The sequence below is a fragment of the Phyllosticta citribraziliensis genome (assembly GCF_038025025.1).
Source record: "Phyllosticta citribraziliensis strain CPC 17464 chromosome Unknown J3D65scaffold_4, whole genome shotgun sequence".
NCBI lineage: Eukaryota > Fungi > Ascomycota > Dothideomycetes > Botryosphaeriales > Phyllostictaceae > Phyllosticta > Phyllosticta citribraziliensis.
The window spans coordinates 106,650-131,804 of NW_027117341.1; the positions used below are offsets into that span (position 1 = coordinate 106,650).

General features: G+C 57.1%; 9 protein-coding genes across 9 annotated transcripts; 2 read left to right on the forward strand and 7 right to left on the reverse strand.

The window, feature by feature from the left end:
* Positions 1–195: 195 nt before the first annotated feature.
* On the reverse strand, positions 196–2,047 carry J3D65DRAFT_675462 (uncharacterized protein). The gene has a single exon (XM_066803578.1). The coding sequence runs from the start codon at positions 2,022–2,024 to the stop codon at positions 396–398; it is 1,629 nt and encodes a 542-aa protein (XP_066656567.1). The 5' UTR covers positions 2,025–2,047; the 3' UTR covers positions 196–395.
* A 2-nt stretch (positions 2,048–2,049) lies between these two features.
* On the reverse strand, positions 2,050–4,633 carry J3D65DRAFT_675463 (glycoside hydrolase). Its single transcript, XM_066803579.1, has 2 exons — positions 4,572–4,633; positions 2,050–4,528 (listed from the first exon to the last, which is right to left on the reverse strand). Exons 1-2 carry the CDS (start codon positions 4,606–4,608, stop codon positions 2,373–2,375), a joined length of 2,193 nt encoding a protein of 730 aa, XP_066656568.1. The 5' UTR covers positions 4,609–4,633; the 3' UTR covers positions 2,050–2,372.
* Positions 4,634–5,327: 694 nt separating this feature from the next.
* Positions 5,328–6,615, reverse strand: J3D65DRAFT_618143 (uncharacterized protein). The gene is made up of 3 exons (XM_066799623.1): positions 6,460–6,615; positions 5,575–5,979; positions 5,328–5,530 (listed from the first exon to the last, which is right to left on the reverse strand). The coding sequence occupies exons 1-3, from the start codon at positions 6,525–6,527 to the stop codon at positions 5,497–5,499; spliced, it is 507 nt and encodes a 168-aa protein (XP_066656569.1). The 5' UTR covers positions 6,528–6,615; the 3' UTR covers positions 5,328–5,496.
* Positions 6,616–6,655: 40 nt separating this feature from the next.
* On the reverse strand, positions 6,656–8,092 carry J3D65DRAFT_618145 (intermembrane space protein). The gene is made up of 3 exons (XM_066799624.1): positions 7,745–8,092; positions 7,328–7,685; positions 6,656–7,279 (listed from the first exon to the last, which is right to left on the reverse strand). Exons 1-3 carry the CDS (start codon positions 7,953–7,955, stop codon positions 6,982–6,984), a joined length of 867 nt encoding a protein of 288 aa, XP_066656570.1. The 5' UTR covers positions 7,956–8,092; the 3' UTR covers positions 6,656–6,981.
* Positions 8,093–9,135: 1,043 nt separating this feature from the next.
* On the reverse strand, positions 9,136–9,879 carry J3D65DRAFT_666036 (uncharacterized protein; the record flags this gene model as incomplete). The annotated part of the gene is made up of 1 exon (XM_066802886.1): positions 9,136–9,879. One exon carries the CDS (start codon positions 9,877–9,879, stop codon positions 9,136–9,138), a length of 744 nt encoding a protein of 247 aa, XP_066656571.1.
* A 4,407-nt stretch (positions 9,880–14,286) lies between these two features.
* On the forward strand, positions 14,287–16,414 carry J3D65DRAFT_618158 (uncharacterized protein). The gene is made up of 7 exons (XM_066799625.1): positions 14,287–14,464; positions 14,512–14,620; positions 14,711–15,145; positions 15,201–15,257; positions 15,316–15,347; positions 15,431–15,642; positions 15,733–16,414. Exons 1-7 carry the CDS (start codon positions 14,299–14,301, stop codon positions 16,294–16,296), a joined length of 1,575 nt encoding a protein of 524 aa, XP_066656572.1. The 5' UTR covers positions 14,287–14,298; the 3' UTR covers positions 16,297–16,414.
* J3D65DRAFT_675468 (uncharacterized protein) lies at positions 16,415–18,014 on the reverse strand (the record flags this gene model as incomplete). The annotated part of the gene is made up of 6 exons (XM_066803580.1): positions 16,415–16,661; positions 16,726–16,901; positions 16,961–16,993; positions 17,045–17,225; positions 17,442–17,711; positions 17,770–18,014. The coding sequence occupies 6 exons, from the start codon at positions 18,012–18,014 to the stop codon at positions 16,547–16,549; spliced, it is 1,020 nt and encodes a 339-aa protein (XP_066656573.1). The 3' UTR covers positions 16,415–16,546.
* A 1,065-nt stretch (positions 18,015–19,079) lies between these two features.
* On the reverse strand, positions 19,080–20,434 carry J3D65DRAFT_275207 (uncharacterized protein). Its single transcript, XM_066795002.1, has 5 exons — positions 20,159–20,434; positions 19,900–20,114; positions 19,665–19,851; positions 19,403–19,611; positions 19,080–19,355 (listed from the first exon to the last, which is right to left on the reverse strand). The coding sequence occupies exons 1-5, from the start codon at positions 20,423–20,425 to the stop codon at positions 19,250–19,252; spliced, it is 984 nt and encodes a 327-aa protein (XP_066656574.1). The 5' UTR covers positions 20,426–20,434; the 3' UTR covers positions 19,080–19,249.
* Positions 20,435–20,603: 169 nt separating this feature from the next.
* Positions 20,604–22,965, forward strand: J3D65DRAFT_692706 (uncharacterized protein; the record flags this gene model as incomplete). Its single annotated transcript, XM_066803947.1, has 1 exon — positions 20,604–22,965. A coding segment is annotated over one exon (2,106 nt), but the record flags the coding sequence as incomplete, so codon positions are not given.
* Positions 22,966–25,155: the final 2,190 nt, after the last annotated feature.

Here is a 25,155-nt window from a genome sequence, read left to right on the forward strand (position 1 = left end):
GACTGCTACTGCTCAAGCGCAAGAAACTGGCCATCGATTATTCTGAATTCGACTGACACGACTGGCATGGCGCTCCGCGATACTAGCTAGATACCTTGCCGATCGATCATCTTGACCCCTTTTAGTCAAGTGCGTCAGCGGCCTCGCCGACACCAATCTGGCTGGAAAAGCTGATTGCGGAAGGCGGACAGAAAGATGGCGAAGCTTTGTCTTATTGATCGATCACCTACATACTAGATAAGAGGACATGCAGTCCCCCGAGTGAACGGGGGAGTATCCGACAAGTGTCTGATGCGTACTCAACTATAAATTACGGTGCGTATGCGGTACACAATCTCAACAGCCCCTGACAAAAGGAATAGCACACCAACCACAAAAACAAAGCACCCTCACCCTCACAACTCGCGGTAGCGGTAGCAATTGCGTTCGCCATCGCCCCTCTCCAGCCCCCACCCGTAGTCCAACAAGTCCTCGACGTCGCTCGCCGCGTCGCCGTACATGTACGGATCGGATTCGCTCGGCCGGCGCTGTTGCTGGCGGCGCGCGTTGGCGTTTGCGTTTGCGTTTGCGGCTGCGATGGCGATGCCAGCGTTGTAGCTGTCGTCGTGGTCAACGGCATTGGCATTGCCGTTGCCACCCGCATTGCCGTCCCTGGAGACGACCTCGTACCGAGAACCAGAACCAGGCGAAGACGTCGACGGCGTGCAAACCTCCTCCCACTCGCCCTCCTCTTCCTCGTCTCTCTCCACCTCCTTCCCCCGCCCCTCTACATCCCTACCCCCCTTCTCCTTCTCTCTCTCATCCATCTCCCTCTCTCTACCCCGCTGCTCCACCACCTCCTCCTCCTCCTCCTCCTCCCTCAACGCGCCCGCTCTAGCCCTCAACCACGCCAGCGCATCGCGGTTCCGCAGCCACTTCTCGCGCTCGCCGCGGCGGGCGTGCACGCGCGCCGCCTCCTCGCGCGTCGCGATTTCGTGCGTTATGGAGGGGAGGTGCGTTGGAGCTTTGTAGTGGGAGGGGAAGGGGTGCGGTTGGCGGTGCAGGACCGGCGTTGTGGCTGTGGCTGTGGCTGGCGAAGGAGATGCGGGGCGAGGAGGGGCGAGACGCTGCGGCGACGTCTGCGTGCCGGATGTCGTGGGGCGCGGTCTTTGTGTTTGTGTTTGCGTTGAGGTGGTGGTCGTGGTGGCGTCGACGCGCTGCTGCGGCCGCCGCGCTCGAAGCTCACGATCGGGACATGCGTCGATGGCTGGCGCAGTACGTGCGGTGCGCGCAGTATTGCCGCCGCCGTCGCCGTCTCTCCGTGGACGCTCGGTCTGCCCTAAGACGGCCTGCATCCGTCGCTGCTGTTGCGCCGCCAGCACGGCGGGCGCGACCCACACGTTGCTGCCGCGCCCCCTGATTCCCGTGCCTACCCCTACATTCCCCCTGTCCGCAGCCGCCCCCGCACCCGTGCCCCTGATGTTGAGCTCGGCGTCTGCGGATCGCTGCGAGCCGCTCTGCTGCTGCTGCTGCGACGGCAGATACTCACGGTCGCGCTGCTGCTGCTGCGCCCGCATCGCCGACGGGCCCCTAGGCGCAGACGCGCGGCCGGTGTTCCAATACCCGTAATCACGCATGCCGTTCGGCTCGCGCGGCGGCTGATTAGGACCGCTACGCGGAGCGGCAGCGAGGGCGTCGGCGTGCGGAAAGTGACGGCGGTGGTGCTGCTGGTGCTGCTGCAGCGCCGACGGCGTGGAGGAGTGCGTTCGATGGTGGTGGTGGGGCGCTGGAGTCATTGTTGTAGAATCGGAAGGTGAATTCGGGGATAGGTGAGGAGTGGAGTCGTCCGGGCGGGGCAGGATGCGGCGCTGGAATGCGGTGCCGACTGGTATGCCGTTGTTGATTTTGAAGTTGACGTCGTAGGTGCCGGTGTTGAAGGAAGGAGGAAGCCTGGTTGGCGTCGAGTGCGAGCGCGAGGGGCCGTTGGCGTTGGCGTTGGAGGTGGAGGTGGAGGGAGAGACATTCATTTCGGCTGAAGGGGACATGTGTCTTTTGTGGATTTTTTCTTTTTTGTTTTCCCCCGTCTTTTGTCGTTTGTGCGTGCGTGCGTGCGTGCGGTAAAAGCAGGTGGTGGGTGGGTGTTGGAGACAAAGAAAGTGCGCCGGATGCGATGGGGGGTGATGAAAGAAACGACTTGGTAATGATGGGACGACGCCTCTTTATTCGATTTCACGGCCAATTCCTTGGAAAATTGAGTGCAGGCGACAAGGGAAGGGAGTCGACGGTAGGATCGTGAGCGTAAAACGTAAGACTGAGATGAAGAGGGAGACTTGAGAGGTCTGTCTGGCGCAACGAACGAATTATGTATGACGGCGCGCGACCGAGCAGCACAGTCAGGACGAACCAACCACCTCATCCAGAACCTCCAGCCCTTTCAACAAGCCCACAAAGCCTTTTCCCCCTGTTTCTCCTCCAACCTTGGTAAGCGGCGCCTCTACCGCAATGCCCTTCCACACGAAACTCTGCCCGAGGATCCCAATCGTGGTCAGGAATTCGTGGCTCACCCACTCCTCGGTACCAGTGCCGCTCTGGCCGTCACCCTCGCCCTCGCGGACGTGCAGAAACGTCTGATTGCCCTGTCCCACGAGTTTCGCCTCCGTCCACGTGTCGACGGGGAAACTGTAGTTTAGCGCGAATAAATTGCCGCCGGAGAGCAGCGTGACGTTTGCGTCAGCGCCGGCCAGCAGGACGGAGTCGGGGCCGGTGAATAGGGGAGGCAGTGCCGTCGCGCTGTCAGTGTCGCTGGGCTTGACGGTGAAGCTCAGCGTGTAGTTGCGCCCCTTGCTCCCGAGCGGTGTGTGGAGGGCACACGTGCCGTCAAGCACGATGGCAGCAGCTGCTCCGTCGATGGCGCAGTCGGTGTGGCCGTCGTAGCCGTTGCCCGAGAGATCCGGCACCTTTCCGTCCTTTGCCTTGCCAAAGTCGTATTTGATGATTGTGGACGAGCACGACTCGATGCTGCGGTCCAGGTTCTGGCCGGGGATTGCGGCATGCAGCGTCTCGAAAATGGACAGGTATTCGTCCTGCGAGAGGTCGCCGCCCCACTGCTTGTCGGCAAGCGCGGGAAGCAGGTCGCGCCACGCGTAGTACGCCTCAGTCACGGTGGTTGCGTTGGGGCCGTAGTCGTTCCACTGCGCGGCGAGGTGGCCAAGGACGAGCGGCTCACCGCGGGGCGGGTTGTTGGTCGCGTTGTTGATGTCGAAGATGTTAGGGGCATAGGGGCCGCCGCCAGGGACGGACGGGTCGCCGTGGAAAATACGCGTCGCATTCGGGGTTTGCGGGTAGCTGGCGCTGTATTTGCCGACGATGTAAAAGGCATCGTCCGAGTTGAGGACGGTGTAGTTGTTGAGGATGTAGTCGAAGAGCGGATTGTCTTCAAAAAACTCCCAGTGCTGGATCGACACGTCGGTGGAAATGTTGGTGTAGTTGTCTTTGGGCGGGAACGTGCCCCATATCCGCATCTTCTTTGTGAAGCCCGACTCGGCCTGTATGAAGCTGTCCATCTCCCGCACAAAAGAATTGTAGTCATCCGCCAGCTTGGAGTCATACTCGTCAGCCCCGATGTGCACCGTCTTTGAGTAGAACCACGGCAGAAACGTCCTCCATATCGTTTTGACCGTCGGGATGGTGTCTGGGTTGCTGATATTCAGCATGGTGTAGTCGGTGCTGAGCGCCAGTTCGGGTTTCCATTGCGTAATGACGAGCGAGTGACCAGGCGTTTCGATTTCCGGGAGGATAGTCACGCCCCGCTGGGCGCATTTCTCTTGCATGTTGTCAAAAACACTGCGCGTGTACGACTCGTTCTTCCAGCGGTTCAGACCAGCGACGGCCTCGTCATCTGAATCGAGACGAAAGGCCGCATACAAGCCCAGCTCATATTCGGAATTGTTCAGGTACGCGCTAAGCAGATTGTCACTCAGGTGGAGTTGAAACGTGTTTTGCTTGAAGAAGCTGAGATAGGAGCAAATCTCGATGACGAACTCTGGCGGATAGTAATGGCGTCCACCATCCAGCATGACGCCTCGAGTCGCCCACCCGGGAGCATCCGTGGCGGATCCGGTTTTGATGGTTCCATCTCCTAGTACGGCCGCTTGGATCAGGCTTCGGGTGCCCCACCACGCACCGAGTGGGCTTGCGCCGGCGATGGTGATGCCGCTGGAAGTAACGGAAAGCGAGTAACCTTCGGCAGTGTGGCGTCCAGCGGCATCAAGATATGCCGTGGAGTCGTCAAGAGTGAGAAAAATGGAGCCAGCGGCCGATGAAGTCCCTTCAATGACAGAGACGGTCGATTGGTCGAGGGAACTTTGGAGGTCACTTGCAAAAGTCTCGGCGAACTGCAAAAGCGTCGGAGGAATCAGCGTTTGTCCAGTCGTGTCCGTCGTGTTTGAGTGACGGCTGTCGACAATGATGCTCGTGATGGTTGTGAGGGAAATTGTTCCATCTGTGGCCTCGAAAGGGGTGGATGGTACGGTCAAGAGCCGCGCAGAGGCTACTCTTGTTAGCGAGAACGAACATCCGGGTTGAATTCTTACCAATGCCAATGAATTGCAAAAATGATGTACGCCGCATAGCCAAGGTCTACATCCAATCTCAGCGGGATGTTGAAAGCGAGTCCAACTTGTGAGCAATGCAGGACTCAAGTACTGCCGATGGTTACATTGTGCAGACGTCAACAGGAACCATCGCATTTCCAATTTGGGAAGGTTGTATGTGTGATCCGGAGGTTTTCATGTATCCCGTCAATTATTGGCGTCATGCGGCAGAGATCCGACTGGGGTGCAGGTGTTATCCATCAAAACCGGTTCATGTTCGCGTGAGATCCTTGCCGCGTGGCCGTTTCCGAGTTCGAGGCGCTCAGGAACCGCAGCAATGTAACCCTGAAGATTTGCAAAAGTGCTGCATTGACGAGTTTAATCGAGGTGGGGTACGGGCGGGAGCAACAATCAAGGTTGTGGCAGCATTCAAGATAAGGTGTAGGAGCTATGGCATGATCGCGGGGTAGCGAGGCTTCAACAGATACGAGTGCGAGAGAAGCAACAGTAAAGAGGATTGCTTCATGCTGTTCGACATTGCAGATGGACGCGGCATACCCTTGTGGTGGTTCGGCTGTGCCACGGCCACCATTAAGCCTCAATATCAGAAGTGGGCGCGGGAGTGGGATCCAGGAACAACTCACTGTGGATGCAACCCAGGGTAGACACCGTTTCTACCTCGTCGTCCAACCAACGAATGTAACAATCTAGGTCGAATCATTCAATGCGACACTGGTATCCATCAGGGTTTTCAAAGAGACGATTGTCAGAGCAAAGATTCAGTGGAGTGGTATTAAAGAGTCGTGATACATGTCCGGCGCAATCGGAAAAGAGCCAGTAAGAAAAGCGCTCCCAGCCACAGAGATGAGAATTGAGAAAACCGAAGGGAACTCCAAACGCCTCCGCGTGGCTGCGTCAGTCTCGCCTAGTTCTTCGGGGGGTATTTCGTAAAGAGAAATCTGCATCGTCAGCACAAGTCATGAAAAGACAAAAAGAGACTTACTTGGAAAGGTAGTAGTCGGCAACGCCAAAAAGACCAACGGCACCGGCCCAAGCGCCAGCAAGCTTCCAGCTCAACTCGCCAGCGTTGTACTTTTTGTATGCACCAAAGCCCAGGGCGGCACCGACGACGCCAATGGTGACGGCATTTCCAATGACGACCGGGTTGTCGGCGTTCTCGCGGAGACGACGGCCACCCTTTTTCGCCTTTGCCTTTGCCTTTTCTTCCTTGGCCTTGGCGGCCTCGCGGATGGTAGCTTCACGCTCGAGGCGCTCGAGTTGAGTGTCGGTCTTTACCGACTGGGACTCAAAGTCGGAGGGGACGGATGCAACGTGGGGCGTGTCGACATCGACAAGCGAGTGGGTCGAGTCATCGGTGTTGTGGACTTGGGGGATGGGAGGGGCCCGTCTGCGTTTTCGCTTTGGAGTCAGACTTTGGATTCTCACGAGTTCTTCAAGAATGTCTTCGGTCAAGGAGACGCGTCGCAGCGAGGAGGGAAACAGGTCCCACGGGTGAGGCTGGGGGATCTGGAGGGCTGCCATGGCGGCCGTCAGATGGACTGGACGGGCGCAGACATTTTTCATCAAAGAAAAAAGACTTCGCTGCTGCCCAAGGGGAGTCAGGTGCGACGCGAGCGGATGCAACTTGGATGATGCGCGACGCAAGACCACGACAGCAGGGGCGAAGAAGTGGGCGTCCTGCGGCCCGCTTGGAGCGCGAAGATCTCCATGGCCCCCGGCAGAGCAGCGCAGTCCATCTGGCGGTGTTTCCGACCCCGTTGCGACGTGACGTGCTTATCGCGATGTTGCAAACAAGAAACGAAACGGGTGGTAGGTACTTACGCCTGCGGAGGGGTCAGTCTCGATAAGCGCGCGGTGCAGGGTTGACCTTGGGAGGGAACTTACGTCTTGAGGCGACTGCTTGGGACCGCTGGCGGCGACGTCTGCGTAGGACATGGTTGCGGTGGTGATGGGGATGTTGGAGTTGAGGAGAGAGAGTTGAGTGTTTGTTGGTTGAGAGGGTAAAAGTCACACGACGACGATGGAAGGGACGGGAAACGTTAAAAGCCCTCGCAGCTGATCGAGACTGGACGATGCCTTGGAACCGCGGCTGCTGACGTCATTGCCCTGTGCAACCTCCCCGGCCGACTGGACTGGAGCATTCTCCATGACCGTCCACATCGAATTTCCTCTTCTCCACTTCTTTCTCTATCGTAATGCTCAAAGCTCTACATTAGCTGCCCCACCCGCCTCTACACGGAAGCTTTTTCTTCTACTATACAGTTGAATTTGAGTGTAGTACAGCCAAGACCCTTCTCCTCTACCACGCGACCACTTTTGCACTCGCTAAACGCTCCAACAATACAATGCCCGGAGAAGAAGAAAGCAATCTTCGCGGCAGGCCGTCCGCTTATTTGCTCTTGTGCCAAGGCTGCGGCACTCCGTCATCTGTCGCAGCATTCTTCTCCGCCTCACTTTTTGCCGATGCCTGGGCGCGCTGACGCTTGGCCTGAATCTCCTCGGGCGACAGCGTCGGCCTGTCCTGCGACACCTTTTCTGCGCTCTCATTCGGTGTTGCCGAGTTGGACGCCGGAGGCTTGCTCTCTTGAGCCACAGGCGCGTCACCTCCGTCCTTGGTCACGTCGTCCTCGTCGTCGAGCTCCTCGCCGTAGATTTCGGGGTACTTTCTGAAGCAGTCTTGCATGCCCCTGCGTTTCGTCAGTCACAAATACCCGCAAAGCCTGAGGAGGCCATACTTGAACTTTTCAATGCACTCCACGCCCTTCGGCTCCTCCTTCGAGTAGACAAAGCAGCTAAAGGCAGCCTTGAACTCCTCTCCGCAAGGGCCGTGGGCCATGCCTCCCAAGCACGGGCAGTCCCAATTGATCTCGCCAGTCTCCGGGTTGAACGCGCCCTGTTGACCTGCCTCTTCTTCGAGCGCTTCCGGCGAGCCACTCGCAGCGGCATTCTCGGTTTGCGCTGCCGCGGCGGCCTTTTGCTTTTCTTCGGCGGCTAATGCTTGTGCCTTGGCGAGTTTTGCGCGTTTTTCGGCAGCAATGGCTTCGATGGTGGGCAATTGCTCGTTTTCCTGCTCATTCTGGGCTAACACGGTGTCTGTCATGCGATTCAATGGTCAGCAGCGCCTGGAAGACAGGGAGTGGCCCAGCTCTTACACTCGGGCTGGTCCGCAAAGACATTGCTCGTGTTGTAGTAGTAGACGGCGCCAATGGCAAGGCCCCAGCGCACAAAGGAGCTCTTCCAGCTTCTCGACTTTTGCGTGGGCGGTGCGGTGCTCAGGAACCTTTTCGCGCTCGGAGCTCGAGCAAGAGGACGCTGGGAGCGCGCGGCGGATTGGAGGGCGGCGCGTGTTGCGGGGCGAAACATGGTGGGAGTGAGACGCTAGACGGAGCGATGGAGGAGATGCGGGCGCGAGGGCGATGGAAAGCAGCGGACGGTCGATGGGGGCGACGTCCAGGTATGCCTCTGGGCCGTGATGTCCAGGTCGGTGCTGGTGGTTTGGCCGATGATGTGGATTATCTCATGGACTTTTGTCGGCAACGTTTTGTCAGCACGAGGGAAACTCTAGCCGCTTCCGCGCGGCTGTTCCTGCATTTTGCCGCGCCTGGTCCGGCACTCCGGCTGCTCCACCTTTCGTCATCCATCACCAACTCTGACCACCACACGTCCAGTGTCTCCTCGCTACAAGTCGCCTTCTCGACGGATCTCGCTCACAAACTCTTGCCGCCGCTTGGCCATATTCCTCGCCCGACGCGAAGAACAACACCACGACACGTACATCCGAGCAGCGTGACGCGGTTGCAGGCTTGCACGACTGACGGCCTCTGGCAACGAAATAAAGAGCTTCGGACGACGAAGTGCATGGGCATTTTCGACGTCGAAAATAGAAGGCGCCTGTGACCCCTACGATGCGGCTTCCCAATCTTGGTGACAGACTGCCGCGAAAGCAATCCCCGACGTCTCGTGAACCATGGACTCGACAACAACCGACATCCCATCTTTGCATTCAGCAGATTCCTTTTCTTTCCACTCTCAGCTAAGACTCTCAGCTGAAACTACTCGCTCCATCCTCGTGTGCACGCTGAATGCAACTGTCCTCCCACAGCGGCCGGTTCTTCGAGAACTGGAGCACGAGCCTGTTCCTCTGGGATCTTCCTCCACAGTTCAGAACGATTCCTTACTCTGTCGTTCGTCCCCAGCCCCCCAACCTCATCCGTAGCAGGCAATGAATTCTCCTTGACTGCAGCCGTGGTCCTACGAGTCGTCGTCTCTTCTATCACCCACCAAGAGGCATGCCCACAAACACGATCCAGGGTCAGTTCGGTGAAGATACCCTACCGACTTTACAGACAGCGTTTTTATACTTGTTCAGTACAGTATCAGATCCTCCTCATCATTGCACCAAGGACAGTCACTTAGGGAAGTTTTCTGAACGCTCAACAATGAATTAAAACCGTTTCCTGACGTATGATCTACTTATACAACGAAGAAGACCAAACGATAACAAGCGTATAGTACATTTTTCGATTCCACCTCACGTCATCCTTCACGCTCCACCGCCGGCTCCACCGCTCTCGCCTTCGCCTCCACCTCCTCCTCCAGACTGAGGCGTGTACATGCCTTGGCCGCCTTGCTCGCCACCACCGCCACCGCCGTTCATAGAAGGTGAACCAGCGCCAGGTCCGCCTCCACCACCAAGACCGCCTCCGAAATCGCCCTTGCCCTGCTTCCCCTGCTTCTTCTGGCTTTTGGAATCGCCCTTGGATCCTCCGCCTCCAGGCCCGCCCATTCCTCCCATGTCCTTGGACTTGCCTCCCTTCCCACCAGAGCCTCCTTTTCCACCCCCTTTCCCTCCTCCGCCAGCGCCCCCAGTTGGCGATGGTGGGAAGCCTCCTGTTCCAGACCCTTTCTTTCCACCTTTCCCTTCAGAACCTTTGCCTTGTCCTTTGCCCTGACCCTTCCCCTGATTTTTGCCTTGACCGCCCTCTTTTGGTTGGCCTTTGGAGCCCTGTTGCTTGCCTTGGGATATTCCACCCTTCCCTTGGTCTTTCTTGCCACCGCCGGAGCCGCCACCAGGGCCAGCCCCGCCGCCGATGTCGCCACCGCCTCCTTCTTTGGTTTGCTTGAGGAGGTCGGATGGAGGTTGAGGGTGTTCGCCTCGGGACTCGAGGTAAGGAGCAGCGTTGCCTGCTGCGACATCAACTGCCCGGCGCTCGTTGTCTGTGGGGGCAGAGATTGTGATTGCGCCGAGTGCCAAAAGGCACATGAGGGTTGTCTTGGTGTGATGCATATCGAAGCTGAAGACTGAAAAAGGAGCGACAGACTTGACTCGTACACGTACTCGTGGAAGGATAAAGACAGTGAGTTGTTTTGACGTGAAGAGCTAAAGAGGGAGCAAGGGCTCTGCTTTTTTATACACGATTCAGCTTGCCGAGAGGGTCCCCGCCCAGAGGACCCTTCTTCGTTGGGCCAGCAGCCATCGAGGTGGCTTTCACTGACTGACACAGCTGAAAGAGATCAAGGCCGTAGCTCGGCGGCAACCTATACGCGCGACGCTCCGGAGCAAGGACAGTTACTGAAAACGGTAACCGCTATTGAAACTTTGATACTACACACGGCACGACCTCGTGGACATGGGCGTCGGGGGGCCAGCATCAACCATGACTTGCAAGGAAGCGGTACCACGTCAGCCTGTTCCACACCCATTTTCCAGTGTGCCCTGCTCACGATCGACAGTCTCTGGTAGGGACTGCTCCGATCAGTCGAAACTCATGACACGTGCAGTCCAGCCGCTACGGTTCAGTGGGAGAGATGAGCCCGGAGCTTTTCCCGTCACTCCTTCACTTGCAGATGTCCATCGAGTCAGATACGCAAAACACTTCAAACGGGAAACAAGAAGTCGCGGTCTCCAGAAAGCCCTGATCGCATGGCGACGTCTCAGCATGTATCTCCAGCTGGTTGTTGGTTCTATCGTCAATGAGGCCGTGCGGATCTGCACTACTTGGGCGCTCTGCGCAGGGAGTAGCTGTGTCAGTGACAGGGAAGTCTGCTAGGTGAGCTTGATGTCTACTCTAATCTCATGCTTAACAGAACGAATCTCTTGGCCACACTCGCGTAAAGTCAAAGCTTTTTCCCGTTTTACCAGAAGTGCAGCCACAGCTAATGCTCATTTGTGATGACAGAGAACGGAGATGATGTGCGGGTCAAGTCAGCAGCTCTCAATTCAAGCCAAAGCAACCCCAACAGTGTCCAGCATTTCTCTCAGGGGCTGCTGCGTTTTGAAACATGGGTTGCGTCCCAGTAGGTGTAGCATTGTCTGGGCATTTCATGCGGCCAGTTTGGACTTGGCGACAGACAGCCACATACGTTTGTCACTGTGCCACTCGATTTGACCGGGAGCACGTCGAGCTCCAGCCTCGCGTTTGCATCATGTTTGCGCCCGCCACTCAACCTGCCAAGCGCGCCCTCAACACTCTGGATTTCAGAGTTGTTCCAGCGCACTCGACGTCTTTGATGTCAGGGTGGCTTTTGTCACCTTTGCCATGCGCCGTGACATTGTTTCGGCCAATCAGCGATTATTTCTTGTCTGCGCCCTCCCCTGCATGGACAGTGAAGATCTCCCGCTCCTTGGGCGAATGTGGAAATTAACGGCTGGGATACTACCCTGACTCCAGATCTACCAAGAGCAAGAGAAATCATCACACCTCTCAGCATTTCCAGCATTGATTGGAGTCGTCTGGCGCGCGGCTGCTCGACAACTCGTTTTCGAAACGAATCCGAGGCTGCCCATGGGAGTTTCAACAGAGACACTGCGATCCAACCCCGATGCAATGATTTCCAGAAGAATCTTCGACCGGTTTCTTGTGCTCTGGAAGACAATGCATTTCGCATCCGTGACTACTTTTACAGCTCGAGTCATGCTGGACGTTGTACCGTTTCTCCATCCAGACTGGCACCAAACTCTCGGAAATGAAAGAGGTGGCCGCAAGACACCATCACCTTCAGCCATGTGCGGGCGCACTATCACTTCTTGGCTACTGCTCTCCACCTTTCAATGACCACAGCGTGGTGACTGTTGCTGCTACAAAGAAATCACACAGGACAGACTTGATCTTCGCTACGACAGCAACCTAAAGCCAGTCTCTACCCGCAGTGAGGCCGTCTTCCTCGGATGTCATAGGTGTGGAGTCTGCCTTGCGACGGTGATGAGAAACATTCGGATATCGGTATCCAACCCGTCATTCCACCATCGTCACCATCGGGCCGTCTGCGATCCCCGCTTGGTCCAGAAGAGTCGTGGTGTTTGGTCAGGGAAGAAGCAAAACATTGCGTCAGTGCAACATGGTTGGGCGTAATGTTTACTGGGTAAGCTTAGATGCGCCGGGTCGAGCTCCCATCAGTACCTGCAACCGCGCGCGCGTCTCTGCTAGACGCCGCGCGTTGATGAAGAACTGTCGCAGCTTGACAGAGGAGCTTAAAACGGAGAAGCGAATGAGCGGACAGGGGAGTCGCAGTCTTTAGCCGCGCGGGCGAGTACAGCGGTGCTCGAGTTTGGCTGCGTCCAGGGCCCTCCAGGTCAGAACTGTGCATTGCTCCCCGTCTTGTGCATGCCAAGCTCAGCCAAAGCGGGAGACGGTGCGTTACTTTCGGGCACATCAACAAGCCTTGCTGCTGTGGCTGACGCCTCCTCTCGATCTAGCGTTGGTGTCCTCTCGAGTAAGTCGTGAATAAGCCCAGAATGCCAAGTCTGGACAAACGACTGGGATGCTAACCAACAATTTGAGGAGGCTTGACATCCATGATGTAGACCAAGAGCATGTGTGACCGATCAAGTTGGAGAGAGCACGTTTTTCGTCACTGTCCTGGCAGAATCCACCAGAATCCAAACGCCGCTACACTCGATTGAGGGCCTGTGGATAATTATCACCGCCTTTTGTCCCGTCTGCTGCGGCGGCTGGCCAAGGCTGGTTTCTGAGCAAGTCATGAATGCTCCTGGATCACAACCAGCCAACTTACCAAAGCGGTAAGGCTAGGCGCCATGACAGCGAACTTGCGGCTGGCCACCCCTCAAGGGACTTTGGAAAAGCTCATCCAGCATTTGCTCAGGGGCTCTGTCGAGCCGTCGAAAACAACACCAAGAAACCATCAAAACGGTCGAGCTGGACCCTCGACAACGGCGTTGCTGCAGCTCGCCCTTCAGCCTTGTGGTTTCACACGAAGATGTTTCGCTGAGACGACGAAAACGGTTCTACGGTTAGCAAAGCAGCTCCGACGACGCGGTTGCCTGGCACATCAGAAAGCCACTCGATTTCGAAGTCGACGCTGCTCGAGTCACTGTCGTTGCAAGACTGGACAAGACATAATCTCCCCAACGGACCACATCTCTCCGCGGCGGACCAAGCAGGATGGGCGCTGCTAATTACAGAATGAAGATCATCGACCGTGAGATTGCACGTCTCGTGCACCCCTGGCCGAGCGTGGCTCCATGGGGGCCGGGGTCTTGAGAGGATGATGGATGATATGCGGGGGCCAAAGCCGAGAGGGGCCGCTCAGGTATGCATGTGGTAGGCCTCTCTCAGACCGCTTTCACGCTATACTATACAGGGCGACAGTAGCAAACGGCGGTCTTTGGACAGATTCCTTGACCGTGTGCATCTGGTGGTCAGCCCATCAGTTTGCCAACCTATCAGGCATCCAGGCACTCCAAGTCGAATCACTGCACGCTGCCCAGGCGTCGAAAGCGGTGAGGCGTTTCCTCTGTTTGACGTGAAGCGGCCCGTCGTCGGAGCATGGCTGTCACTGCATCACGCTGGCCGCCGGCTGCGCTGAAACCGTGTCAAAACGCGGGTACCTGTCTGGAGCGACGAGCAGTCGCGTGGCGGCGCGGCGGCAGCGCGGCGGCACTGTCATTTCCCCTCTGTGATGCGCCTACCTGGCAATGTTTCTTACGTTCCCTAGCGCGTTTGTTGCTCCCGTTTCGCCAACGTGGAAGCGCGTTGGCTGCGCTGGTGCTACTGCTTGATGAGTTGTACGGTGGGTTCGATGATGCCGGCTGGCGCTCTCGACAAAGGCCTGGAGGCGCATGAGAGAGTTTGGCTGCTGCTGTGGTAGGCATGCTGGGTCGTTTGGCTCAAGACTGGCTGGGCAGCTGTGGAGAGAATGAGGCGGATATTGCGTCCGTAGGGCTGGCGGCTTTGCGATCGCAAGACTCTCTGGCACTGCAATTTGACGGTGTACAGTGTATGCCAACTCGAGGCTGATCAAGATGATGGGATTGAGGTAGTCGGCGAAGTCGCCCGCGTCGTAGAGCGCACACTTGTTTTCCTTTCTCGCAGGCGTCGCTTTGGTGGCGAATCACTGCTCATTAACACAGCTTTTTCGACGTTTCCGCAGACGCAAATGCTCCTGAGGGCATACCACGCTTCCTCTCAGCCCTACTGTTTCTCCTTTGTGCAGCGCAATGACGCGTGGTGGGCCGTTGGGGCCAAAAGCTGCACACGCAGCCGATCCCCCACGGCGATCTACACTTCACAGCCTTCCGAGATCCTTCGGCGCTCCTGCCCGTTCTAAGCTTGGAAGCTCTCGAGAATGCGTACGCGGCGCGATGTAGCGGTCTGTACAATAGTTCGATGGCGATGCGGGTATATAGCGGCCGTGGTGAGGATGATGGCGGGTTGGGTCATCATTGACGCAGGAGTGGTGCCCGAGAATGCCTTTTGCACGAAGTTTTGCTGCCGTTGCGCTGTCGGCGCTGCCGTTGTCGCGCTGTCTGAGCATAGTGGTGCCTGGTACTGTGCCAGACAACGCTTCTGACGTCGTCGATCAAGCGTTTGTCGGCTTTGGGATCGAGAGTACCAGCTTTCAGCTCTATGCGCGTCAGTGGGCAACACTCATCTGCCTCCTCTCCGCTGACAGCCAGCAGTGAGCGGCCAGACTGGGTCGCAGACGAATCAGTGGACTCAGAACATCCTCTCGGGCTTCGCCGACAGGACCGGAGCGCCCGTCAACATTCGCGTGGGCGGGACGTCGCTGTGAGTGGTCTCCCCGACGCCCACTACTGCACAGTAATATTGTATAGTACCTGCCAGCCGCCTCTCCTAACCTTGTTCTGCGCCGCACAGCGACAACGCCCGCTTCGATGCCACCCAGGAGCCCGCCGTCAGGTACGAGAACGCGACCGCTCCGCACACGCTGCACTCGCCCATCACGCTGGGCCAGCGCTGGCTCGCCGGCCTGCGCGCCCTGGCCGACGTCACTTGGGTCCTCCAGCTGCCGTTTGCGCGCGGGAATCAGACTAATGCCGTCGAGTTCGCCAACGCGGGTCTCGCCTCCATGACGGCCGGGACCCTTGACGCCTTGGAGATTGGCAACGAGCCGCAGTGGTACCACACGGCCGTCTATAACGATCGCAATGCGTCGTGGAGCCCGGAGGCGTATTTGGAGGAGTGGGACGAGTGGGCGCGGGCGGTGCTGGTGGGGACAGGGCTCCATCAAGTTGAGGGCCCGCACTTCCATGGCTTGACGCTGGCGGGCGTGGTGCCGCCCGAGTGGAACTCGTCAGTGTTCTCTTTGATTCTCTGGATTGTGGTGTCGGTGCTGACGAGGAAGCAGTGCGAAAGTGTTGGATTCACTTGACAACTCGACAGTGAAAGCCGTTTCGCAGCATTAGTACGCCATCGCATCTTCCAGAGCCATTCCTACCGTGCAGATTACTGACACGCCACAGCTATCAATCCACAAATGGCGGCACACTGCAGGGTTCGTTTCTGCCCCTCTCTTTGCCAGTGGCCGGAAGCATCCAGACGATGCCGTAGAGCGACGAGAGCTGACTAAGTGGACAGATACGCTCATGAACCACACGTTTACCAAGACTCGTATGGCGAATTACTCCCAAGCTATTCGCACCCTGCAGACCAATGGCAATAATATCCCCATCGTCTTCGGCGAAGTCGGTAGCGCGCTCGGTGATGGTGGGTCTGCAGACTACGCCCTCAACTCCCGCCTCGGAGCGGCGCTGTGGACGGTGGACTGGCTGCTATACGCCATGACGCTCGTGAGTAGCCTCCTTATCAAAGACCCCTTCCATCCTATCATCCAACTCTTGTCCTCTGTCGTCCTTGACTGACACCAAACCTCGCAACAGGGCATCAGACAAGTGTCAATGCAACTCGGCATCGACTACCCCTTCGCCGGCTTCCAGCCCGCCACCGTCAACGCCTCCTCCAGCCCCTACGCCTCGCCCACCAACAACACCGACCACCCGGCCCGCGTGCTGGGCGGCTTCTACGGCGACGTCTTCGTCGCCGACTTCATCGGCCGCGACGGCGAGCTGCGCGTTGCCGAGCTCGCGACCGCGAACGAGAACATCACAGCGTACGCTGGCTACTCCGGCGACGCGCTGCGCAAGATAGCCCTCGTCGACTTGTCGCTGTGGAATGGGACCGCGGCGCAAGGGGAGCGCCCGAGCCAGACGGTGACGCTGCAGGGCCTGGGAGATGCGACTGAGCGCGTCATGGTGCAGCGGCTGACGGGGCCGGGCGGGATGGCGCTTGCGACGGAGATATCGTGGGCGGGGCAGCAGTGGTTGACGGAGGGGAACGGGCGGCCGTCGACGACGCGAAATGACACTTTGACGATCGACGTGGGAGGCGGGGTGGTGGATGTGGAGATCATGGCGTCGGAGGCGTTGTTGGTGACGCTTCTGTAAGGTCTCTTCGTTCGCGGGGCTGACGTTGTTCGAGCTGCATTGTGCATAGCATTCTGGATCTGCAGTCAGGAATCGTCAGAACACTTCTCATTAATTGTGATTTTCCCTATCCAATCCCACCAACCGCAGCAAAACTGCTTGGATGCTATTGCGACGATTCATCAATGGCTGTTCCAACTCTTCTATCCTCCCTTCCTTTTGCGTCTCAACCTTTTGCCTGTGGCGCTTCGTTCTCGTCGGCCAGAAGCCTTCATCGGTGCACGCTAATCTCGAAATCCTGAGAATTTCTCAAGAAATCTGGCACGTTGTAGAATGGCGGATTGTGCTTAAACTCCGTTCCGTAGCGATACAGGCAGAAAGAAGTCCTAGGCACTCTGTCAGCTAACTGGCCAAACACTTCCCTTCCGCCGCAAAGGTTGCAAGACTCACCGCATCCTGCTCTGCTGACCCGACGTGAAGTGGACCTGACAGTCGTTCGGCGTTGAATCCATGTAGTTCAGGGTATCGGCTGGCTCCTGGAAACCTTCGCCGGCATAGCCGCACGTGTAGACAGCTCGGGGAGGACAGTCGTACATCGGCCAAGCGGACGGCGGCGTGTCCCATACCTGCGCAAAGTCCAGCGTTAGAATTGGAACGAGCCATGATAGGGAAGACTTTTTCGTACGTAGTCACCGCCTGACTCCTTGTTCGGATCACACTGGCGCAGAACGTCAGCAAGAGCGCGTACACTGGGACTTGAAAGACTCACCCCGTTGTGGTATTGATGGTACAAACCCATCCAGTGGCCAGCTTCGTGGACGATGGCGTTTAGGCCGACCTTGGGCATGAGCTCGCCCGTTGCGATGCGGTAGTCTAAGACGATCATGTCTTCTTTTTGCTGCTCTGGGGTGAGGGGCCATTGCGAGCCGTCGAAAGGCATTGATGTCATGCTGCTTAGTGTCAGCGAGAGAGAAGCGTAGCATTGCGGGTGTCGAGGGAAATGGGAGCTCCTGATGCTGCGGCTGGGTGGGCACAGGCACGAGCGTGCATTCTTTCCCGCCATCACCACAGGCAAATCCAAGGAGCGCTTATCCTTTGGCGCAGGCGAAACCGGCAAGCCGCCATTCCTGTTGACACCCACCATGGAGGTACGTTTTCTGCCTTACCCGTGTAATTTCATTCCCGGGCGTCCACCCCAATGCGAAGCGCGCAGTGTCTTGACAAAGTATACATTCAGAGATTGGAAGCCGCCCACGCGCGTGTCTTCAACCATCTGGAGGTGATCAACATGGTCGGCAAGGTACGGGTCGTCTCGGTAGTTGATATTCTGTAGAGCGAAGAAAACCGGGACGTTGGATTGAAGAAACGACTGCTCCAGGTGCTCAATGGCATTCGCAACTTGCTCGTACTGCAAAGGCTCAGCGTCAGCCGAAAGTCTAGCAAAGGGGTTCGGGGATTCTTGCCGTGATGTAGTCGCCGAAAAAATGTGCGTACACGGGCACAACGAAGTACTGCGGACAGAGGTGGGTGTAGAAATTGTCGCGGCCTTCGAGTTTGCGATTCGTGTAGTTGGCGCGGAAGCGGTTGATGTCAAGAGCTCCATTTTCAGTCTCGTACTGCTTGATCTGGCCGGTGCCACGCGTGTTGCCGCATTCGAGAAAGCCTTGCCCGAGGTACGCAGTCGTGAGGTGCGAGAATACCGTGGCGAGCAAGGCGACGATGAGAAGGGCGAAGCGCATTTTGGTGAGCGCGATTGACGAAATGGCGTCGAGCTGATGTTTCCAGCACGATTTCGAGGGTCGACGTGTGCATGGTACGTGGTGATGGCGGAGAGTGTGGTGGCAGCAGAACGAGAATTATCTCGGCGGCACTCGTCGACAGACGAAATTAACACTCCCCTCCCAGCGATGTTTGAGCTCGCAGCTCAACCTCGCCCTTTCCCCTCTTTCCTCTCCTACCTCCATTTTCTCACCCGTCACTACTCACCTGATCCTCAATCTCTCTCATGATGGCGTCCAAAGCGCCTGGCCCTTTTGACAAACCAGTCAACGACACCCAGCCAGGATTCGACGACAAGGTAGCCATACAAGCACTGGTGGAAGAATAAGTTCATTGACAGCGCTTTTCCTCCCAGACTCCCGAAACCAACAACGACGAAAAGCTCCAAATGAATGAGCGCACTGGAGCGGAGCTCAAGGTAAGACGTTCTCTTGGTAGCTTTGGAACAAGGCTCACAATTTGGCGGACACAGGATTCGGAAGCGGAGCTGGCCGGCCAGTCCACGACGCCCGCCGTTGCGAAGGAAGTCCCAAGCTTCATCTCGGAGGAACTCTCAGAAATCAACAAGCGCATCAAGATATGCAAGGCGACCCTTGCCGCGAGAGACGCGCTCAAGTGGTCCTTGTGGGAGCTGTCGGAGGAGTTTGACGAAGATGCCTCTACTCCGGGTCTTTACACCGCTATGGCTAGGTTGGATCACATCAAGACGTGGATTGCCCAGCTCAACGCTGAGAAGGCTGAGCTGAAGAAGATGCTCGAAGAAGAAGACTAGCCCAAGTTGCGGTGTTCTTGAGCTCGGCGGCTGGGTAGTCTATAGAATCAGGTCACTGCAGAGCAGATGTAGGCGATGGGATTGATGCGGTAATCCCGACAGTACAACAGTTGAACACCATTTGCATGTCTCAGCGCGTGTTTGGTGGCTCCCGCTCATTCTCTCATGGAAGGTATCCGTCATGGCCGGAGCAGTATCAAGGTTCACGCAGCACCAAAGAAGTCGGCAGATTCTTGGAATTACTCACTTCGACCAGAGGAGGGTCAGAACTTCTAGCCGTATCCGCAACTCAGCAAAGCTCCATCCTGTCTATCCACGTTCTCGTCTTCCCTCTTTCTCTGTTCAAGATGCCCGCAGAACATTCTGCTCTTGGCCATTTCCCATGCCGCCCTTTTTCGTGCGTACCGAGGAGCGTTCGCCCTGTCATTCCTCGTCTTCCGGGTCCGGCTCCGCAACTGCGCTCGGGACGGGGTCTTCGGGCGTAGAAGGCGGCAGAGGCTTGTTGTGGCGCATCAACCAGTACATGTTCCTCGTACGAAGTCAGTGTTGTTCGAAGATTGAGCGTAGCGCACTTACTTCATGCGGGCGATTTGTCCAGGTGTGAAAGACTCCATGCATCTATCAGGAACGCGGTCCATGATATTGGTGATGAGGTTCTGATCTGGAAAAGTCTCCTTCGGACAGCTGTGTATGACAGTACCAGGCGGGTGGCACTCGTAAAACGGATATGCCTGGGGAGGAGTGTCGGCCACGAAGTCTCCGCCGTTCACGAGGTCAGGGTCGCACTGCGTCGAGAGATGTGTTAGCAGAGCTTGTGCAGCTATGGATTGACCCGTACCCCTTGATAATCGATGTGCTCCAATCCGAGCCAGTGGCCCGTTTCGTGGAGCAGCGTCTTTCCCTCCTCGGCATCATATTCACTGAAAGTCGAGTAGCCGGGTAGAGCGCGGATGGAGATGAGGACCCCATCAGTTCTGAAAAGCTTGTCATCTTCACGCATGTCGGCCAACGGCAGAGTACCCCGCCTGCTCTGTCAACACATGCTTTTCACCAAATTCCGGGGGTTTTCTTACCCGTAGATTTCCATGCTTCCTCGGACCCTGTCGACGAAGTAGACGTTGAGAGTGCTGTATGATCCACGGTGGAATTCCCTCTTCATCTGTCTCTGCTGATAGCCCCGAGCGTAATGCGGCTGGTGGTATTCGTAGGTCATGAGCAAGGTAAAGTCGAAGCCCAGAGGCTCGTAGAATTCCTTCAAGATGCTGAACTGCTTCAGGTATGTGTTGTACTGGAGCGTGTTAGGAGCATTCAAGGACATGATGTGCAACTTACCGTGATGCCATCAAGTTCCCAATCGAACATGACATGGAAGTTCACATCGATGGCGATACGAGGATCGTCTTCGTCCAGGGCATGGACTCCATCAACTCCAGAAGCTCCTCCGTGGGATACCAAGGACTGCTCGAATGCGATGACTCGTGCTAGGCCATCGTAGTACCTCTGTGGAGTGTGCTGGGGTGCACATTTGGTGAACTCGCTTACTGTCAGCGAGCTCGTGAGTAGGGCAATTGCGGCAAGGAGAAGGGGTAGAAGATTCATGACGAATCACGCTCCAGTGATGGTTGGGTGAATGGACTCTATTGGTGGCGGACGAGAGTGAGAAAACTTAAAGGAAGAGGTGTGGACGGCTTCGGATCGGGCATGCAGACAATTGTACAGTGGGCGCCGAAAATGAGGCGACAGCCGACAAGCGACAAACGCGGTGTTGAATGAATGCTCCCTTGACGTAGCTGATACAACAAATGACCACTCCCAAGGCGCAACCGCAGCGTTGAACGAATGCTCCTCAGGCGCGGCTTTCACGAGGCCCGCACTTCTGCCTCAGCTCCCATCACCTCATCTTTTCCCACCACACGCTCGCCACTCTTCCATCTCCTCCATTCACACACATCAAGTCGAGTCGAGCACTGGCGACGAAGAAATGTCCTCCAGTGAGGATGCACACGACAGTGCTCCAAAGGAACCTGAGCAGGATGATGCCAGCCTTTCTGGTCCTGAAGCTGATGGCCAAGCAAATCAAAGTGTTGAAAGCGACGCGCATGGCGGCCACGACGAAGTCGTCTATCACCAAGAGGATGAAGGGCAGGAGGGTGACGGTTTGCAATCTCCTGCAGCTGCGGACGAGCTCCATGACGAAAATGAGGCAATGGAAACAGACGAGCACATTGAGGGCGTCGGCTCCCCATGCATCCGGGGAATTGATGACATCGACAACTGCGAACGACGCACCGAAGGATCTCCTCCGTCCTCACGAGTGCGGAGTCCTTCCACGCCCGTGTTGCAAGGTACAATGCCAGGCACGACCGGTCAAGGAGTATCCCCCCTGGAAGACAGGAGCGCGCTGCACGACGAGATGTCAAGTCCGCTCAGCCCGACAACTGGAATTACAGCCTCGGAAGAGACGGCCGCCCCGAGCACACCACTGCCAAACGCAACACTTCAAACGATCACTCCGCCCGCGACAGCTAAACCCAAATGTAGCCAAAGCATGGCACAGAAGTTGCAGAGTCTGGTGCCTCTCGCGATCCGAACTCAGCAAAATACCTACCTGGACAAGATTCGGGGTTTGCTCACTTGCACATGTGGCCCTGGAGCTCCTATCATGGACGCGGGATCGATTCCCACGGTCGAATCTGCGCTGAAATTCGTTGATCACCATCTCTCTGCTCATATGCAGTGCAAATGCACCGTCCATGTTACCTTGGCTGCAGCTGCCTTTTTCATGACCCTCCGAGGCCCCGTTACCAAGCAAACATCAATTCTCTGGGCCCAGTTGTGCCGTACCGAAGGCAACAATGACGGTCTGAAAAGACTTCTGCGCGACAATGGAACGACAGAGATGTTCATCTTCAACCCTGGCAGTGTTGAATCTGGTGACGGCACCCACGAAGAAGCGGAACGCGTGGAAACACAAGAGTCAGTACAAGCGCTGCCGGATAAGTGGCAGAACTTCAAAACTCAGCATTCTATCCGAATCGAAGCCGAGTACTACTTCGTCGACGCGTTCCCGGAATTCCGCGGCATTGCCAACCTTGCGCGAACCTTTGAGATGGAGGTTTGTCTCCACGCGTTCCATGTCGCAGACGCACGTTTGGGGGTGAAACTGTCACTCGTGCAGCAGCTGGTGGCGATGCATCCGAACGTTTGGCGCACGGCCATGGTGATGCAAGAGAGTTTTCAGCCCCATTTGACGTGGCATCCCCAACCTCTTTTCGTCTTCGATGAAGAAGACGATGGAAAGACTGTGGTCATCCAAGTCCCCAAGCAGGCTGGTGATGGTTCCCGATTCACTGCAAATTTCGTCTTCTGTGCGACGGGATCTGTCACCATTATCATCCCAAGTAACGCTCCACTTGACGATGATCTGGAGGGGGAGATGAGGTACATGGCCTTCATGGAGTGTGCCAATAGCCGCGGAATTCACACCAAGGAACTGCAAATCCCTGCCGGAAAGGTACTGGCTTTGGATGCAAAAATACCCTGGACTGCATTTAGGGGATCCAAGTCTTCGATTGGCCATATCACATACTCCGCGGCATCATCTCCGAGCATCATTCCATTTGAAGTCCAAAACGACAAGGTCAGCAGCTTTGAGATGGAACTGCTGCCCGGTTCTTGGGGACCTCTTTCGGCGGCCGTCGTCGGCCGAAGATCATGGGGTTGTCCAGAGGTGCAGAGAGTATTGGAACTCTCTCTCTCTCTGACGAGAAAATCTGGTCAGACTACGTCCAGGAAACCAAAAGCAATGCCATCGTGTCCTTCTAGGACAGTCTCTTCACGCTCATGGATGCCGAAAGAAAACTGCTCGGTGTCAATGCAATGAGTCCTTGGATGAGACACGGCAGGGGTGGTGCCAGCCAGAACCAGATTGATAGCATTCTGGCAGATAGTTGAAGTGGTCCATACCCCAGCGGGATGGAGATTTGTTTTAAATGAGGCACCCTGGGTCTGGCTGCAGCAGCGCATGAATGCTTCCTAAGCGTGACTGTAGCAGTGAATGGATGCTCCCTAAGAGCACTCGTATTTCCAGGAAGTCTCATTTCTTTCGACACCCAATGTGGGTTGATTCACTACTGAATTGGCTGCCCCATTCGGGACTACCAGCATTTTTGTTTTTCTGTCTCCTGTACGATCCGTTAAGCACCGCTCTCAGGTATAGCGGCATCCGATTCGTTGGAAAACTTGAAGTGCAGTATTTTTGTTTTCGATCGTCCATTTTCATGGCGGCGGTGGCGCTGCACCGACGAGAAAGGTACTCATGATGGCTATCCTTGAAATTCGGAGGACAGCGGACACAGAAAGGGTGGGGCAGGCTTTGGCTACGAAAATGACGGCGCGGCAAAACAATGAGGCTCATGGTAGGAGGGCGAGTAAAGACCAGTTAGATACTATGTTATGACATACCTTATCGCAGGCGGGCTGCTGCCAGCAGTCAACCGAGAAGGCGCACGTCTAAGCGAGCGAGTCACTTCAAACTCAAGCCCGTGCCGTCAAAGAAGACTGAACGAGAAATTGCCCAGGGCACACGTGTTGGACTAGAAATTATACATTTCGGAAGAAAAGCGCGTCACGCTGTCTAGAAGCGACGTCCCAGGCAGTCGGATGCGCACGCCCTCCCACCGCGCCACCGCCATCGCTTCCTACCACAAGAGAACGGTATCAAATCCCACCCACCCGCAGATCGTGACACAAAACAACAAAGGAGAGAAAAGAGTCGACGCCGCTGCGCTGCGACTGTGCGTTCGCAAGCCAGACAGACAGTCATCCAGAAGAAACACTCAAAAGGCTAAAGAGCAAGAACCAACAAGGAAACCCAAAACAAACCCAACGCGGACGGACATGACGTTTAGAACAGCGCAAGGCCGGCGGCAACCACGCCGGCAAGACCGACGATGGCGTTGACGCTGCCCTTGGCCGCGGCGCCCGTGTACAGCGGCGACGGCGCGGGCGTGGTGGGCGAGGAGCTGGCCGTGGCGAAGACGCGCGACGCCGTGGCGACGTCGACGATGGGCACGCCGCTGCCGCTGGGCGCCGGGCTGTGGAAGTGGACGACCGAGCCGTTGCCGGGCTTGTAGAACGAGGTGCCGTTCAGGGGGGCCGGGCTGGGGACGGCCTTCATGATGACAGTCGAGAGCTGGACATCAGGGGTACCGGCGGGGGAGCCGGGGGTTCCCTTGGGGGTGTGGACGGGGCCGTTCCAGGCGGGAGTGCCAGTGGCACCGGCAACGGAGCTGATGGCCGAGGGGGTCCAGTTGTCGACCTTGACGGCGCCAGAGTTGGAGGGGGTGGCCGTGCAGCTGCAGTCCGTCACGGTCTGGAGCTCAGTGGTGTACTGAGTGACCAGGGGCTTGGAGGCGGCAGGGGTAGTGGCAGGCTCGCTGACAGCGGACTCGGGAACGTCAACGGACGCAGAAGGAGCCGGAGTGTAAGAAGGAACGTCAACGGAAGCCGAGGGCTTGGAGTCCTTGGACGCGGGAGCCGAGGGAGCGGGGGTGTAAGAAGGAACATCAACCGAGACAGAGGGAGTCTGGGATTCAGCGCTCGTGGCAGGGCTCGTGGCAGGCGTCTCTGAAGGAACATCGACGGAAGCCGAGGGCGAGGACTTCTTAGACGCGGGAGCCGAAGGGGCAGGGGTGTAAGAAGGCACATCGACCGAGACGGAGGGAGTCTGGGACTCGGCGCTCGTGGCGGGCGTCTGCGAAGGGACATCGACCGAAGCAGCGGGCGAAGACTTGGAGGCGGGAGCCGAAGGAGCAGGGGTGTACGAAGGAACATCGACCGTTGCGGACGTCTTGCTCTCAGTGCTGGGAGCGGGAGTGTACGAAGGGACATCGACGGAAACAGAGGGAGTCTGGCTGGCCTCGCTGGTGGCGGGGGTTTCCGCAGGCACATCGACCGAGGCAGAGGAAGAAGCCTCCTCAATCGGGCAGACAGTGGTGCTCACATCGACGGTTTCAGTGACGGTGTGCTCCTGGGTTCCGCTGGTCGTGGTGCGAACGCGGGTGGAGCGGACAGTCGAAGTGGTGTAGACCGGGGGAGCAGGGGTCGTGAGACCATCAACCTCAGAGGAGGTCGTGGGAGCGGGCGTAGAGGACGCCGGGGCCGAAGGAGCCTCAGTGGAAGGAGCCTGGGTGGAAGAAACCTCGCTGGCAGGGCAGACGGTCGTGCTAATGTCAATCGTCTCGGTGACAGTGTGCTCCTGGCCATCGCTGGTCGTGGTGCGGACGCGGGTCGACTGGATGGTCGAGGTGGTCATGGGAACTGACGGG

Excerpts from the sequence above, each read along its gene's own strand:
- J3D65DRAFT_675462 (XM_066803578.1), bottom strand. The coding sequence starts at position 2,024 with ATGTCCCCTTCAGCCGAAATGAATGTCTCTCCCTCCACCTCCACCTCC.
- J3D65DRAFT_675463 (XM_066803579.1), bottom strand. The coding sequence starts at position 4,608 with ATGCGGCGTACATCATTTTTGCAATTCATTGGCATTG. Across the intron at positions 4,529-4,571 it reads TTTGCAATTCATTGGCATTG|CCTCTGCGCGGCTCTTGACC; the intron begins GTAAGAATTCAA and ends TAACAAGAGTAG.
- J3D65DRAFT_618143 (XM_066799623.1), bottom strand. The coding sequence starts at position 6,527 with ATGTCCTACGCAGACGTCGCCGCCAGCGGTCCCAAGCAGTCGCCTCAA. Across the intron at positions 5,980-6,459 it reads GACGTAAGTTCCCTCCCAAG|ACGGGCCCCTCCCATCCCCC; the intron begins GTCAACCCTGCA and ends GCGAAAACGCAG. Across the intron at positions 5,531-5,574 it reads GCCGACTACTACCTTTCCAA|ATTTCTCTTTACGAAATACC; the intron begins GTAAGTCTCTTT and ends CTGACGATGCAG.
- J3D65DRAFT_618145 (XM_066799624.1), bottom strand. The coding sequence starts at position 7,955 with ATGTTTCGCCCCGCAACACGCGCCGCCCTCCAATCCGCCGCGCGCTCC. Across the intron at positions 7,686-7,744 it reads CTTTGCGGACCAGCCCGAGT|ACACCGTGTTAGCCCAGAAT; the intron begins GTAAGAGCTGGG and ends ATCGCATGACAG. Across the intron at positions 7,280-7,327 it reads GAGTGCATTGAAAAGTTCAA|GGGCATGCAAGACTGCTTCA; the intron begins GTATGGCCTCCT and ends GACGAAACGCAG.
- J3D65DRAFT_618158 (XM_066799625.1), top strand. The coding sequence starts at position 14,299 with ATGCCTTTTGCACGAAGTTTTGCTGCCGTTGCGCTGTCGGCGCTGCCG. Across the intron at positions 14,465-14,511 it reads CAGCTTTCAGCTCTATGCGC|TGAGCGGCCAGACTGGGTCG; the intron begins GTCAGTGGGCAA and ends GACAGCCAGCAG. Across the intron at positions 14,621-14,710 it reads CGCGTGGGCGGGACGTCGCT|CGACAACGCCCGCTTCGATG; the intron begins GTGAGTGGTCTC and ends TGCGCCGCACAG.
- J3D65DRAFT_275207 (XM_066795002.1), bottom strand. The coding sequence starts at position 20,425 with ATGAATCTTCTACCCCTTCTCCTTGCCGCAATTGCCCTACTCACGAGC. Across the intron at positions 19,852-19,899 it reads GGAAGCATGGAAATCTACGG|GCGGGGTACTCTGCCGTTGG; the intron begins GTAAGAAAACCC and ends TTGACAGAGCAG. Across the intron at positions 19,356-19,402 it reads GGACAAATCGCCCGCATGAA|GAACATGTACTGGTTGATGC; the intron begins GTAAGTGCGCTA and ends ACTTCGTACGAG.